The sequence below is a fragment of the Drosophila ananassae genome, chromosome 2L (genome assembly GCF_017639315.1).
Source record: "Drosophila ananassae strain 14024-0371.13 chromosome 2L, ASM1763931v2, whole genome shotgun sequence".
In the NCBI taxonomy this organism is placed as follows: domain Eukaryota; kingdom Metazoa; phylum Arthropoda; class Insecta; order Diptera; family Drosophilidae; genus Drosophila; species Drosophila ananassae.
The window spans coordinates 8573643-8586406 of NC_057927.1; the positions used below are offsets into that span (position 1 = coordinate 8573643).

Here is a 12764-nt window from a genome sequence, read left to right on the forward strand (position 1 = left end):
TGAAGATTCCATAAATAAAAAGTAGTATCAATTACAAATACGTACGTAATGCATTTTGGAAAGATTCTCCAACTTTTGTTTCCGATTCGATAGCACAGGTTTTTATTTCCACTAAGCTCTACGACCATTTGTTTATATATATGTATATGGAAGATGAAATCAATAAATATTATTTAATGCAATCCAGTGTCTTGTTATTTAGTTCAGTAATGGGATGCTGCTTGTCCACATTTAACAAATTGTGGCAACTTGTGACATTTAAACGGTCACTCCATGGCACCAGGAATGCCAGCGAATGACTAACAATAAATTTAGAGGCTAATTTTATGCACACACGAGCAGCAAAAAAGCCAACAAGCAACTAAAACTAAAACAAAACGAAGGCGACGCGCAACAGGCGCACAAACAATTATGGTGGAGATTAAAATAAATTTTAGTTCGCCCGAGCAAGGGGCAGGCGGAGGTAGCCAACGAGTTCACACGCTAGTCGGATGGGGTCGGGTCACCCGGTGAGGCGGTGTCAAGGGTGCATGAAACCGGCGGCAACTTTGGCATGCCGTTCCAAACGGAAGTTGCTGCGACAATTAAGCAGCACAACACCCTGACAGTAAGGGCGACCCGGCCAAGTTGCATTCAGCCAGAGTTTTGCCAAGTCAGTCAGTAAGTCACTCAACACTTTGGGGCTGAATAGCACACTGAACACCAGCACATTTTTCGAATTGATTGTACAAATAGTATATATAATAAGTTATTAATAACATTATTTTTATAAATATGCAAATAAAATATCTTTATATTGGGTTGGATTAATGCTTAATGCATTTTCTCGTATGGTCCTTTAAACAAGGTACACTAAGATATCTTCGCACTCTCCTCGATCCTTGAAATGCTTTCTGCTCTGTGCATGAAACGAGTGTTTGTGTAGCTTCTCCAAAACCTTTCATTGATTCCCCGGATGACCGATTCGGTGAATTCGGCAAGACCCGATGCAAGGGCGCCGCCGAAGCATTTTGCCAGGATAAGATCAACAAAATCGCGATAACAACTAAGTTCTGTCCGATCATGGCGGTGGATTTAAATAAACTGAGTTTGGTGGAATTCTCGATCCACTATGGAGCCATAATTTTTGAATCTTTCATTAATGATTCTAATTTAATGTCTAGGAACTGTCATAAAATTCCAGGTAAATATAATATACATATACTTTAATCACTCTATTTTATGGATTTGGATTTTTCCAAATTTATTTGCCGGAAATTTTTGCCCTCTAGTGCTTAGCCATTTTATTTCAACATATGTCCAACCTTTGCGGCATTATGTTCGGACTGCAATGGTATCCTTCATTGCAGTAATTGGAAGTTCGATTGGATTGGATAATTTTTTTGTAAAGCTCTAGAATCTAGAGTCTAGTAGTGGTGGAATCTAGACTCTAGATGTAAAACTACTACATCGCTCTGGTAATCTTTAACATAATATTTTACTTTAACTTTACTTCTGGATATATCTCCGCGATTTAATCCGAACAATATGCGGCATCGCAAATGAGCTCCGTCGCGACACAATAAAGATCTTTATAAGCTTATCAATTCGTTGTGAAACAAAAATAAAACACAAAAATTTTTTAAATATTTTTATTAAAAGTTGCTGAAAAGAAAGATCATATTATTTCGAATAACCATTGGTTATAATTATTTTGTGCCTATCCACCAATTTAGTAATAAAAGTTCATGTTTAAAAACAAAAGTCTAAAGCAAAACTGCGGCGAAAGTATATAGAAATGATTTTATTATGATACTTATATATGTATAATAAATGATTACTATTTGTATGACCTGGAAATCCTATTTTTTTCTAAACTCTTTTTGTTTTATTAAAAATGTTACACTATAACTAGTAGATTTATTTGTGCTCTGTAATTGTGCATAGTTGGCCAAGATTTTTGACTTGTTGCCTTCAAATATTTGGGCAACATAAACAATGTGCAGAGTTGAAGTCTACATCGGTCTGGCTGGCTCATTTGCATAATTCTGTGGGCCAGACAATGCGACAAGTTGCCTGCAACGCCTGGCTGCTCAGCCACCGCCAGACAGGCACACAGTCCGGTTGAAAAGCACTCGTGTCACCCTGACGGACTTGTGGCAAGTGGCAGAGTGTGTGGGTGCTTCATTGTTCCGTCTTTCCCTTCCGGAGTGCCCTGACTTTTTCGGCATTTTTAATTAGGCCCCCAACTCTGTGTCATGTGTTATTATTTTTTGTTGCATGTATACCACCATATGGAAGTATGCAACTTTTATTTTTATGCGTCACTCGGGCGTCACTTGGCCCTTGTGGACGTTGTTGTTTTTATTGTTCTTTGTTGACACCACACACAGTCCACACGTGTACATATGTAGCCCAGGATGGCTTTATAGTTCAAGGTGAGTACGGAAAAGTTTTGTGGGTCGGGCACCGGCGGACGCCAGAAATAAACTTGCAACAGCTTTAGTGCGCTGTGGCATTAAAAATTTAAGCCCATCCCTTCGTCATCCCAATGCTCGATGTTGCTGCAACATTCTTGCTGCCTCCGTGTCACGCCACTACTGAATGTTTCACATTATTTAAAGCATTTTATTTCGTTGCAGTGCTAGGACTGCCTCCCTTTGAATGCAGTGGATAATGCTGCAGGGGCGTGGCTCGCAGTTGCATGCAACGAGCAATTATTGCCCAGTTATTGCATGTCGTGTGCAGTGCCTATGAATTATTACGTATACGCAGTGTGTCCACGGACGGAAAAAATGGAAGTCGTAAGGGCATGAATCCTTCCTTCTATAGTTGCTTGTTTTCCCGAATTTTATTGGATATGGATGAGATTCTCTCGAATATAATTCTGAAAAATAATGAAAATATTAGCTTGTCCCTTGCCACAAATAGGCCCCATTTTTTGAATTTCAAAACCACATACCTGCGGAACTTTCCTCGAGTTTTGTGACTATCGTTGGATTGGGTAATCGAGTGTGCCCTTATGTCAACCAAAATAGTGGCTTCCATATCGCCGCTCAACCGAGAAATTCCGCAACTGAGCAGCGGAGACTCGGATAACCTTGGCCAACTTGCCAATAGGTTGCAAGTGGCAACCGCAAAGGTCACGCACAATAAGCCGCACTCGAGTCTGGGGGCCCTTTAATGACCCACTAATTAAAGGCTAGTCGCTACTACTATTAATTAGCTATAAACAATTGGCTGCAGAACCGCAGACGCACATGTTGCCCGGACTCCCAAGAAGTCGGCGAGTCATTTATCATTGAAAGGGCCAGAAAGACTGAGAGGGGGGAAACAATCGTTGTCAACGCTGGAACCACTGAACTGTTAAAAGTGCCATTGAATCCAGCAGCCGGGGCCGGGGGCGCAACTGTGCAAACAGACGGAAAGACGGAGCACCTGGGCCATGCATGGCTAGATGTGTATCATAGATACACTACCTGAATCGTGTCCCGTGAGATGGGGCACCACGCAGCCTCGCCCTAGTCTCTGCCCCTTGCCCTCCGCCTCCCCCTCCGCTTATTGACTCCCGCCCTTATGGGAGCGTTAAATAGTTTTGTTTATTGCACATTGAAATCGAGCCAGCGAGCAATTCGGTGGCTACCCCGCACGGCGGTGTTGCCCCGTGCGACACACTCCAGCGATCTAATCAGCAATCTCGGCGACGACTCTGACATGGAATTTCTCATACGCTCGGTTAGCCGCGACGTCGACGCTCGATCGACTATTTTCCGGCTACACTGAGAGAAAATTCGAAGTAATCTAAGCTTGAAATATGGAAGACACAGCATTTAAGCTCTTGCTACTCGATCGTAGCCCAGAAATATGTGAACAATAGAAGTTTCCCTTAGTGCACTGGTGTTGGAACTGCGCGAAGCACTCATATCATTTACATACGCAGTGTTTCAGAGTCTACCTGGCGCTCCGGGGCATCCCACCTCAGCAGTTCAAGCCCAGATCGCAGCCACTCGGCTATTTGCAAGTCGAGAGTGGCGCGAGTCGGACGTGTACGTCTCCTCCGAACCCAGACAGATATACTATTTATTGTTTTTGGCCATCAAAATAAGCTAATAAAACAAAGTGCATTTGGCAAATGGCTAATGGCAGTGGCAAAAGTCAAAGCCAAAGCCACAGCTCAGAGCTCCAAGGGGAGCTGAAATTCGGAAAACAAATAAATAATGCATAACAATGTTTGTACGTGTTTGAAAGTAATTAGGCAACAGCAACAAGCACTATGCCCATGCTGGCCCGTGGCTGGCCCCTTTTGACCCACATCAGTGAGACGAGCTAATTTATATTTGATGGCAAGGGAGTCCTGGCCTGTGTTTGCATTTATGCAAATAGTTCAATCTGCAGGCGATTGAGTGGCAAACAGTTCAGTGTGCACGTGCCGAAAGTGTTAAACTGTGCCAAACATAACCAGCAAACAGGCAAAAAGCCCCACAATACAAGTGTAGTGTAGTGTAGTGTGTGTGTGTGTGGCTAGTAGCCAAAAATCAATTACAATTTATTGTACGAGCATGCAACCACAAAAACGCTTCTGAAACAATGCCTCAATCAGAAGCTACAACAGCCCCCAGGCTATGCAAATTAGTGTTTTCAGCGATTTTGATATTGCTGCTACAGCAGAATGTCGCAGGTGAGCTCCTATATTTGGATTTTGGGTACACCCCACCCTACCCTGACCACCTCCTCATCGGATTCCACATCGCTAATTGGCCCAAAGCAGCCCCGAAGCGGCTCTAACCGTTTTCCACTTAGTATTTTTAGCTGCTTACCTGCTTTGTAGCTTACCTGATTTCAGAGAGTATAATAAGTATTGGGAAGATGCCCCGATCGCATCATCACTGTTGCACTTGCAATTTGCATTCAATAGTCAAGTGGAAAACCAAATCCCAAACTGCTTAGATCAGTTTACAGACCGTTGCTGGAGAGGATTTGGGGGGAGTGGGTGTTCCCCCTGCCTGTGCATGTCAGTAGTTATTATAGACTCAATCAGCAAAGCCCTGAGAAAAGTTTACATTATTGGCTTAAATGGGAGAATGACCTACACATTGAAATTCATATAAAATATAAACGAACAACGAGATAATGGATTGATTTTATTATTATTTTAGAGCTATTCATTAATTGAGAAAAAGTTTTCAAACAAAAAATGTTGTGAGTAGATTAGCAGTAGAGGAAACATATTATTTGATTAAAGAGTAATTTAAACATATATCACTTATCTTAAAAATTCTCCCAAGCCCACTAAAATAAGTTGCAACCTCAAGTTGCACGATTGATTTACTCATTGCTTACTTATGCATAAACATTTTTAAGATTAATTGATGCCCACCGAGCGTAGTAGCCATTACTTTAGCAATAAACTGAAACCGATATGCAATCCCTAATATGTCTACTTAGCAATTTGAAAGAAAATGTCTGGTTCCCAGTCATGCGGAGCGTATTGCTCCCGCGACATTGCTCGGATGCAGTGAGATATACTAATCCCATTCCGCCCCACCAGATGCCCTGCTGCTGCAATGCCCCTTGCATCAGATGCAGTTGCAGAAAATCGTAGGATTCCGCCCGCCCCTGGAGTATATGGGCGAGGATAACCTGATCTACGCTCCACCCTCCACTCCAACTAGCAACTTCAAGGACCGCAATCGACGGGAGGGACGTCAGGATCGGCAGGACGAGACTCCGGCTAGTCAGGTGTGCTGGCGCATATGCAACGAGGATCCCGACTGTATCGCCTACGTCCACCTTCTGGACACGGACGAGTGCCACGGATACTCCTACTTTGAGCGCAGCTCTCGGTATTTGCCGATTTCCGGGGAACTGCCACTGGTGGCCGATGGCGAGGCCGTGTTCTACGAAAAGACCTGCCTCCGAGGTGAGTTATGCCGCCGGATGGGGGCCGGGCCAACCTTACCGACCTTGTCTTGCAGTTCCCGATGCGTGCCGGGGTCGTCTCTGGGCGCTGACCAAAATCCCCGGCAGCACACTGGTGTTCCAGAGCAAGAAGACCATTCCGACCCTGGTCACGCGGCGTGAGTGCGCCGAGCGCTGTTTCTTCGAAACCCAATTCAGATGCCTCTCCGCCTCCTTCGCCCCCTCGTATCGGAACAACCGTGAGCGGTAATTGACTGTTTGTTGTTATTGTTATTGTTATTGTTGGCATTGGCTATAGCTTTAGCTTTTTGTTGTGGCCAGGTGAAATTAATTGCCTCAGTTGTGCATTTTTTATGCACAGTCGGGTTTTTCGCTCGATTATGACATCACTCGGCGGAAGAGCTGGAATGGGTTAGACCTTTTTAAATGGGGCTTAAAATTAGTAGCTCGGACAAGGGATTACTTGGGAAGGAAATTGAAAATCAAAGCAGAGACATGATTATAAATTTTCCGCAAAAAAAACCTTAATATTTTTTGGGTTCTATGTCTATATATTCTTTTATTCTATCGATGATTCAAGATGAAAACGATTATTTTAATTTATACTTTATAGGATTTTAAGGACTTGAAGGACTTTCAAACTCAAGTTATTTAAAACTTATTTAATAAATGCCCTAACTTTAGCAGATATTTGAAAAAGTGCCACCGGGACTTACATCTTAGAAAGTAATAAATAATCCTACCTCCTAAATTTCCTAATTTTTTTACATTAACACAATTATAAGCAAAGAAGCAAATACGCTATTACCAGCATTAATTCTTCTTCAAATTATTCCCTCCTGTACTTTAAATTCTTTTGACCATATTTGGCGACACACCCCGACTACTCCTGTAGGTTCCGCGGCTCGGAGGGCTCCCTGCCCGGCCAGAATCCCTCGCGTCGCCTGGGACGGTGCTCGCTGAGTGACAGGGACAAAACCATCCAGCCAGACGCCTTTCGGGCAGCCCCCTACGACGAGGAGTACATGGAGAACCAGTGCCACGAGCGCGAGGTCGAGAGCGACAACTGCTCGTACGAGCTGTATGCCAACAGCAGCTTCATTTACGCGGAGGCCAGGTATTTGGGCCTCACCCAGAAAGAGGTGTGTTCGCCGCGCTTCGATTGTCGTGCGCATTATGATTGTAATCGATGGGAGTCGGATGATTGATTGATGACGGCAACCCACTCCATCCAACCTCTTATTTTCTTTCTTCCTGCCGTTGCAGTGTCAGGCCCTGTGCTCGCACGAATCGAAGTTCTACTGCCAGGGGGTCTCCTTCTATTATGTGAACCAGGTCTCATTATCCGAGTGTCTCTTGCACTCGGAGGACATTGTGTCCCTGGGTCCGCGCAGCCTGAAGCTGAGGGAAAACTCCGTGTATATGCGAAGAGTCAAGTGCCTCGATGGTAAGTACCCTTCAAAAGACACACCAAATACTCGTAAATATCCCCAATTCAGTAAGGGTATTCTGCACCCGGGAGGAAATGACCATCAAGTACAATCCCAAAGATTGGTTTGCCGGCAAGATCTACGCCAGCATGCACTCGAAGGACTGCCTGGCCAGGGGATCGGGCAACGGCAGTGTCCTGTTGACCTTGCAGATCGGCAGTGAGGTCAAGGAGAACCGCTGCGGCATCCTGCGCGCCTACGAAATGACGCAATCCTACCAAAGGTTCGCACTTTTTTTATTTTTTGTTTCAAAACTTAATACATTTTCCGTAGAACCTTCATCTCCGCCCTTGTGGTGATTCAAAACAACCCCAACGTGCAAACCCAGGGCGATCGGCTGATCAAGGTCGGTTGCATCCAGAGCAATGCCACCGCCTCCTTGGGAGTGTCCGTCCGGGACAGCAGCATCGATGCCACGGAGCATGTGCCCAGCGCCATCGCCTTGGAGTCCTCGCTGGAGTACGCCGAACAGTAAGCTACCTGAAGAAAGTCGAGCGCTCGAAAAATACTTAATATACCCTGGTATTTCCAGCATGTTTCCCCACGAGGGTGTCATCCACTATAATAGCAGCAGTGGTCCACATCCGCATCCAATCATCTCGCTTCAGGTGGTGGATCTGTCCCACCAGAAGGAAACAAACGACGTTCAGATTGGTCAAAATCTGGAGCTTCAGATAGTAGCCGAGTACAGTCCGGAGCAGATGTCAGACAACCTGGAGCTGCAGCTAGCACCCCTGCCGGATTTCCGGGCCACCTCGCTGGTAGCCAAGACCATGGACAATGAAAATTATGTGCTACTGATCGACGAGCGCGGTTGCCCCACCGATGCTAGTGTCTTTCCGGCTCTGGAACGCGTTCACTCCGCCACCAGGAGCATGTTGAAGGCCCGCTTTCACGCCTTCAAGTTTGCCGGTACGGCGAACGTTAGCTTCGACGTGAAGATTCGCTTCTGTGTGGAGCGCTGTTCAGCCAGCAACTGCGCCAGTGGATCGTGGGAAAGAAAGAAGCGACAGGCGACAGAGGATCGAAGACTGGAGGATTTGCGAGTCCAGAATCCGGTCTACATATCCACGGTTGTGGACGTGGCCCCTGCTGAGCAGCCAACAAATGGAAGCGCCAATATGTCTGGCCAGGAGGAGTTGCCGCTGAACTATAATCTCAGAGTGCATGGCCCGGACCAGAGCAATGCAAACAGCTATATGTACGGGGAGCGAGGTGTGCTTCTCATTGCTGGCATCGACGACCAGCTTCACCTCGAGAACGTGTGCATAAACCAGAGTCTGCTGATCGCCCTGTTCATATTTTGGCTGATCTGCCAAGTGGCCCTCCTGTTTGGCTGCGGTATGGTGCTGCAGCGCTATCGGAGACTGGCCAAGCTTGAGGAGGAGCGCCGGCGCTTGCACGAAGAGTACCTGGAGGCTAGACGCGTCCACTGGGCGGATCAGGGCGGTTACACACTTTAGTTGGCTTTTAGGCTGCGACAAAATGCGTACAAAATGCATCTTAATTTAATAAACTTATGCGAATCTTACAAACAAGTGTGATCGGATCAGAGATTTTGTGAGTTTAGAGAGGTTGGGGCTCAGGCATTCTTCTTGGGGTGGTAGTGTTCCCACTTGCGGTGATTCAAAGAGTTGAAATCCTTACAGTGGAGTGCGATCTTTCGCAAGTACTCGGAAAGTTTGAGCAGCTCGGTGTCGGTGCCACGGTTGATGTGGGCCTGGCGGAACGGACGGATCTTGAGACCGGACTTGGGATTCATCAGGAAGTTGCGACGAATATCATCGAACATAATTGTGTTACTCGAGTCGTACTGTTTGTACAGGGCCCAGATCACGCCCAGCGGCTTTACATCCACCACTCCACGCTCCGGAACATGCACAGAGATCATGGCGTTTGAGTCCAGGTAGAACATGACCTTGTAGTTATCATTGTTGGTCACGCCCAGCAGGCGCATTTTCTCCTCGATCCAGCGCATGCTGGTGGCCGACCATATCACGATGTCATAGTCTTCGTAGGCGGATGCCAGGAACTCATGCAGGTACGGACGCATTAGCTCTGTGCCTGTTTCGGCCGGAGAGCGGTGGTCGAAAAGAGTGTAGTCTATGTCCAGGACAAGTAATTTTTTGCCCTCGCGTGGCGGAGCCAGCTCCTTGATTTTGTAGTCGCGAACACGACGCTGAACCTTTGCCAGGTAAACGGCCGAGTTCTCTACGGACTCCTCGCGATCCTCAGCGTCATCGAAGTCGTCCACCACCTCGCAAATGTCGTCCGGCAGACTGCATGCATCTTCGATGTCCGCCTCCGTGGAGCCAACCATCATAAGCTTAAAGTTGGGCTTCAACTCCAGGGCGCTAATCTTTACATTGTCGGCAGCCGTTTTTCCTGTAAGAAATATAATCTTCAGGGGATTTCCAGTGTATGTTTAGGGGCATTTACCTTTGTATTTGAGATTAAGCAGCTTCTGCCGCTCTGGCCGGACCTGAGTCTTGCGGAAAATCTCGTGGCGTAGCATTTCTACGGTGTCCTGGTCAGTGAGGTCCACCGGGTACTCCTTGCCACTCCACTTCACAACTACGACCACTTCCTTTATCTCGGCCATTTTTGCGAACAAGCTTAAAGCAGAAACAGAAAAATATTACTTTTTATTTCCTAAATAGGAGTCAACCTGACATGTAGAAGTTGAAAATATGGTTAAGCCTGATATTTACTTTTATCGGGTGTGGAAGACGAGCAGTTTGGACGGAAGCTGTCAAAACTGTGATTTCTTATTTTGAATAAACAAAAATGGCCAAATAAATACAAATTAGATAAAGTAGGGAACAGCTGACAGGTCCAGTGTGACCGCAATAAGGGAATAAAAATATACCGAAATGTTCTAAAATACCGTGAATGGCAGTACTAAAATCTGTTGGAAAGTCAAATGTAGAATGTCAAATATTTGAATTTGTGAAGCAAAAAAGTTTATCCCCAAAAGCCTATAAATACAAGAAAATACGAAAAGTACTCCTTATTAAAATAAGCGCGGCCAGACGCAGAGCTTCTATTAAATTGTATATATTATTTAAAAAAAAATTTAACAAAAAGTTTATCATAAAATGGCTCTGACGTAGTTAGTTTCAATGAAATGTGAGTAAAAATTAAAGTTGAACAAGCTTTATTGACTAAACGGAAAAGAATTTAACATTATTATTGTGTGAAGTGTGTAATTTTTAACACTTAACTGATATGATGATATATTTTGCCATATTTTGAAAATTTTCACCTTAAACTCTACTAGAATATCTGTAATGGTCCAACCATGCACCTTAACCTTAGCTTTATTTGCTGCTCTCTGTGGCATGTGGCACCGGTGGCACCCAGCCTTGGAAGACTGCCTCCAGCTCGCCGGCGACCTTCAGGCAAAGCTTGTCCTGGTACTGGGCAGCCACAACCTGAATGCCGATGGGCATGCCTCGCTGGTTCAGTCCCATTGGAACATGGGTGGCGGGCAGTCCGAGGATGTTGAAGAGCAGCATCTGGTCGATACCCGTCACGTTTACCAACGAGGTGTGGAAGCAGAGGGCGCTGGTATGGAAGGTGGGCAGGATGAGTACTCCGCGGGTGCCCAGCAGTTGCTAGAGAAAGGATTGCAGGGTAAGCACAGCGCACATCTCCACTTCCATTTACTTACATTTAAATGGGTCTTTAACTTTTTGACCTCTTCCCGGTACCGTTCCATATTACCACTGGCTATCAGGCCATTGAATCGCTTCATCACCTCCAGGAACATGGCCTCCTTTGTGAAGATCGAGTGCCCGATGGCGCTGTTAAAGAGCTCCACTATCAGAAGCCGCATCGAGGGATCCCGATCATGTCGTTGGGTGACGATGCTGGGCAAGCCCTTCAGGTCCACTAGGGACACCAAAGCCATCTCCAAACTGTTTCCGAAGAATTTGAGATCCAGCTACAGAGGTAAGTTATCATTTAAATAAAATATAGTTACATATGTTTATGTATTTACCTTTTTGGCCTGAACTCCGCCTCTTTCGAGGCATTTGACAGCTTTTGTGATGGCCAATTTAATATCGAAATCCACCACAGGATGCGTGAGACAATTGAGTCCCGAAAAGCCGTAAGCATAATAGACCTAGAACCGAAAATCTTAGTTGCAAAAGGGTTTTTTGAAAGAAAAACCCTACCTTCATATCCTTCAGGGGAACCTGTTCTTCGATTTTAAGCTTGTGGGAATTGGTGCCCGCCATGATTTGCAACAGAATAGGCAAATCCCGCGCGAATCTCGTGATCGGGCCCAGTTGCAGCATTCTGGGAAACTGTGGATCCGTCAGAGAATAGGGAAAGTGGCCTTTGGTCGAGGTCAGGCCTCCGGTCGGCTTGTGACCAAAGACGCCGCAAAACATTGCCGGTAGACGGATGGAGCCACTAATATCGGAAGCCACTCCAAAAGGGGTGGCTCCCACAGCATTCAGCGCTGCCTCGCCTCCCGATGAACCTGCCGTGGTGCGCCTCAGGTCATAAGGGTTCAGACAGCGACCTTGGATGTTGTTACTTGTCTCAAAACTCATGCAGAACTCAGGGTTGGCAGATACCAGAAGGGGAATACCACCAGCGGCACGGACCAGTTCCACCACATCGCCATCCTGTGGAGCCTTCATATCCTTGCGAATGAGACTGCCCACAGAGTAGGACAAACCTGTAAAATCCCAATAATTAGGAAAAACTTAGGGCTAAGTGCAAAGGTCACCTTTGAGGCTGCAGGATTCCTTGACCGTAAACGGTACTCCCAGGATCGGATACTTGGTGTAAAGAGCTATCCGATCGAAGTCTGACCTCGCCTTGGCAATAAAGTCATCCGCCAGCCGGGCATCCTGCATGGCTGCCTCGAAGCGCTCCTCCACCACAGCATTCAGCGTGGGATTCACCTCCTTGATGCGGGCTATGTAGGCACTGGTAAGATCCACGGACGAAATCTGCAGGCGACTCGCCAGTCATGACTTTGCAAATGCCACCGGGGGAATGACGCAATCTTTGATTTGCAACTCACCTCGCCACGTCGCAAATGGGTGACCAGCTCAGTGACGGACTTGTTGAGCAGGGGGTTTCGAATGCCCTGAAACTTGGGCCTCTTGCGGGGCAGCACCAGATCCAGAATCTTGTTCACCAGAATGCCAAAGGCGTTCAGGAAAAATGCCAAAAACCGCAGAACTATCTCCATGTTGTCGGGAGGTCACCAAAGAGTGCACCAAGAATTCTAATTTAAGCGGACTTCGGTCGACTACGGCGGAAGTGGGTTAGAATTGTGGGTTTTGGAGGGGGACTTGTGAGCTGGAATTGAAGTGGGAACACTACCGTGCGCCTCGAGTGCGGATCGTGGAC

General features: G+C 46.2%; 3 protein-coding genes across 3 annotated transcripts; 1 reads left to right on the plus strand and 2 right to left on the minus strand.

Annotated features, from left to right (window-relative positions):
• Positions 1-3949: 3949 nt before the first annotated feature.
• LOC6500813 lies at positions 3950-8926 on the plus strand. The gene is made up of 8 exons (XM_001953931.4): positions 3950-4657; positions 5528-5899; positions 5955-6144; positions 6794-7040; positions 7165-7345; positions 7398-7611; positions 7662-7859; positions 7921-8926. Exons 1-8 carry the CDS (start codon positions 4567-4569, stop codon positions 8849-8851), a joined length of 2424 nt encoding a protein of 807 aa, XP_001953967.1. The 5' UTR covers positions 3950-4566; the 3' UTR covers positions 8852-8926.
• LOC6499764 (ubiquitin-like domain-containing CTD phosphatase 1) lies at positions 8857-10250 on the minus strand. The gene is made up of 3 exons (XM_001953932.4): positions 10100-10250; positions 9828-10003; positions 8857-9773 (listed from the first exon to the last, which is right to left on the minus strand). The coding sequence occupies exons 2-3, from the start codon at positions 9988-9990 to the stop codon at positions 8971-8973; spliced, it is 966 nt and encodes a 321-aa protein (XP_001953968.1). The 5' UTR covers positions 9991-10003; positions 10100-10250; the 3' UTR covers positions 8857-8970.
• Positions 10251-10528: 278 nt separating this feature from the next.
• Positions 10529-12758, minus strand: LOC6499763 (fatty-acid amide hydrolase 2). The gene is made up of 6 exons (XM_001953933.4): positions 12433-12758; positions 12133-12358; positions 11570-12081; positions 11392-11517; positions 11062-11334; positions 10529-11005 (listed from the first exon to the last, which is right to left on the minus strand). The coding sequence occupies exons 1-6, from the start codon at positions 12601-12603 to the stop codon at positions 10709-10711; spliced, it is 1605 nt and encodes a 534-aa protein (XP_001953969.1). The 5' UTR covers positions 12604-12758; the 3' UTR covers positions 10529-10708.
• Between the last annotated feature and the right edge of the window lie 6 nt (positions 12759-12764).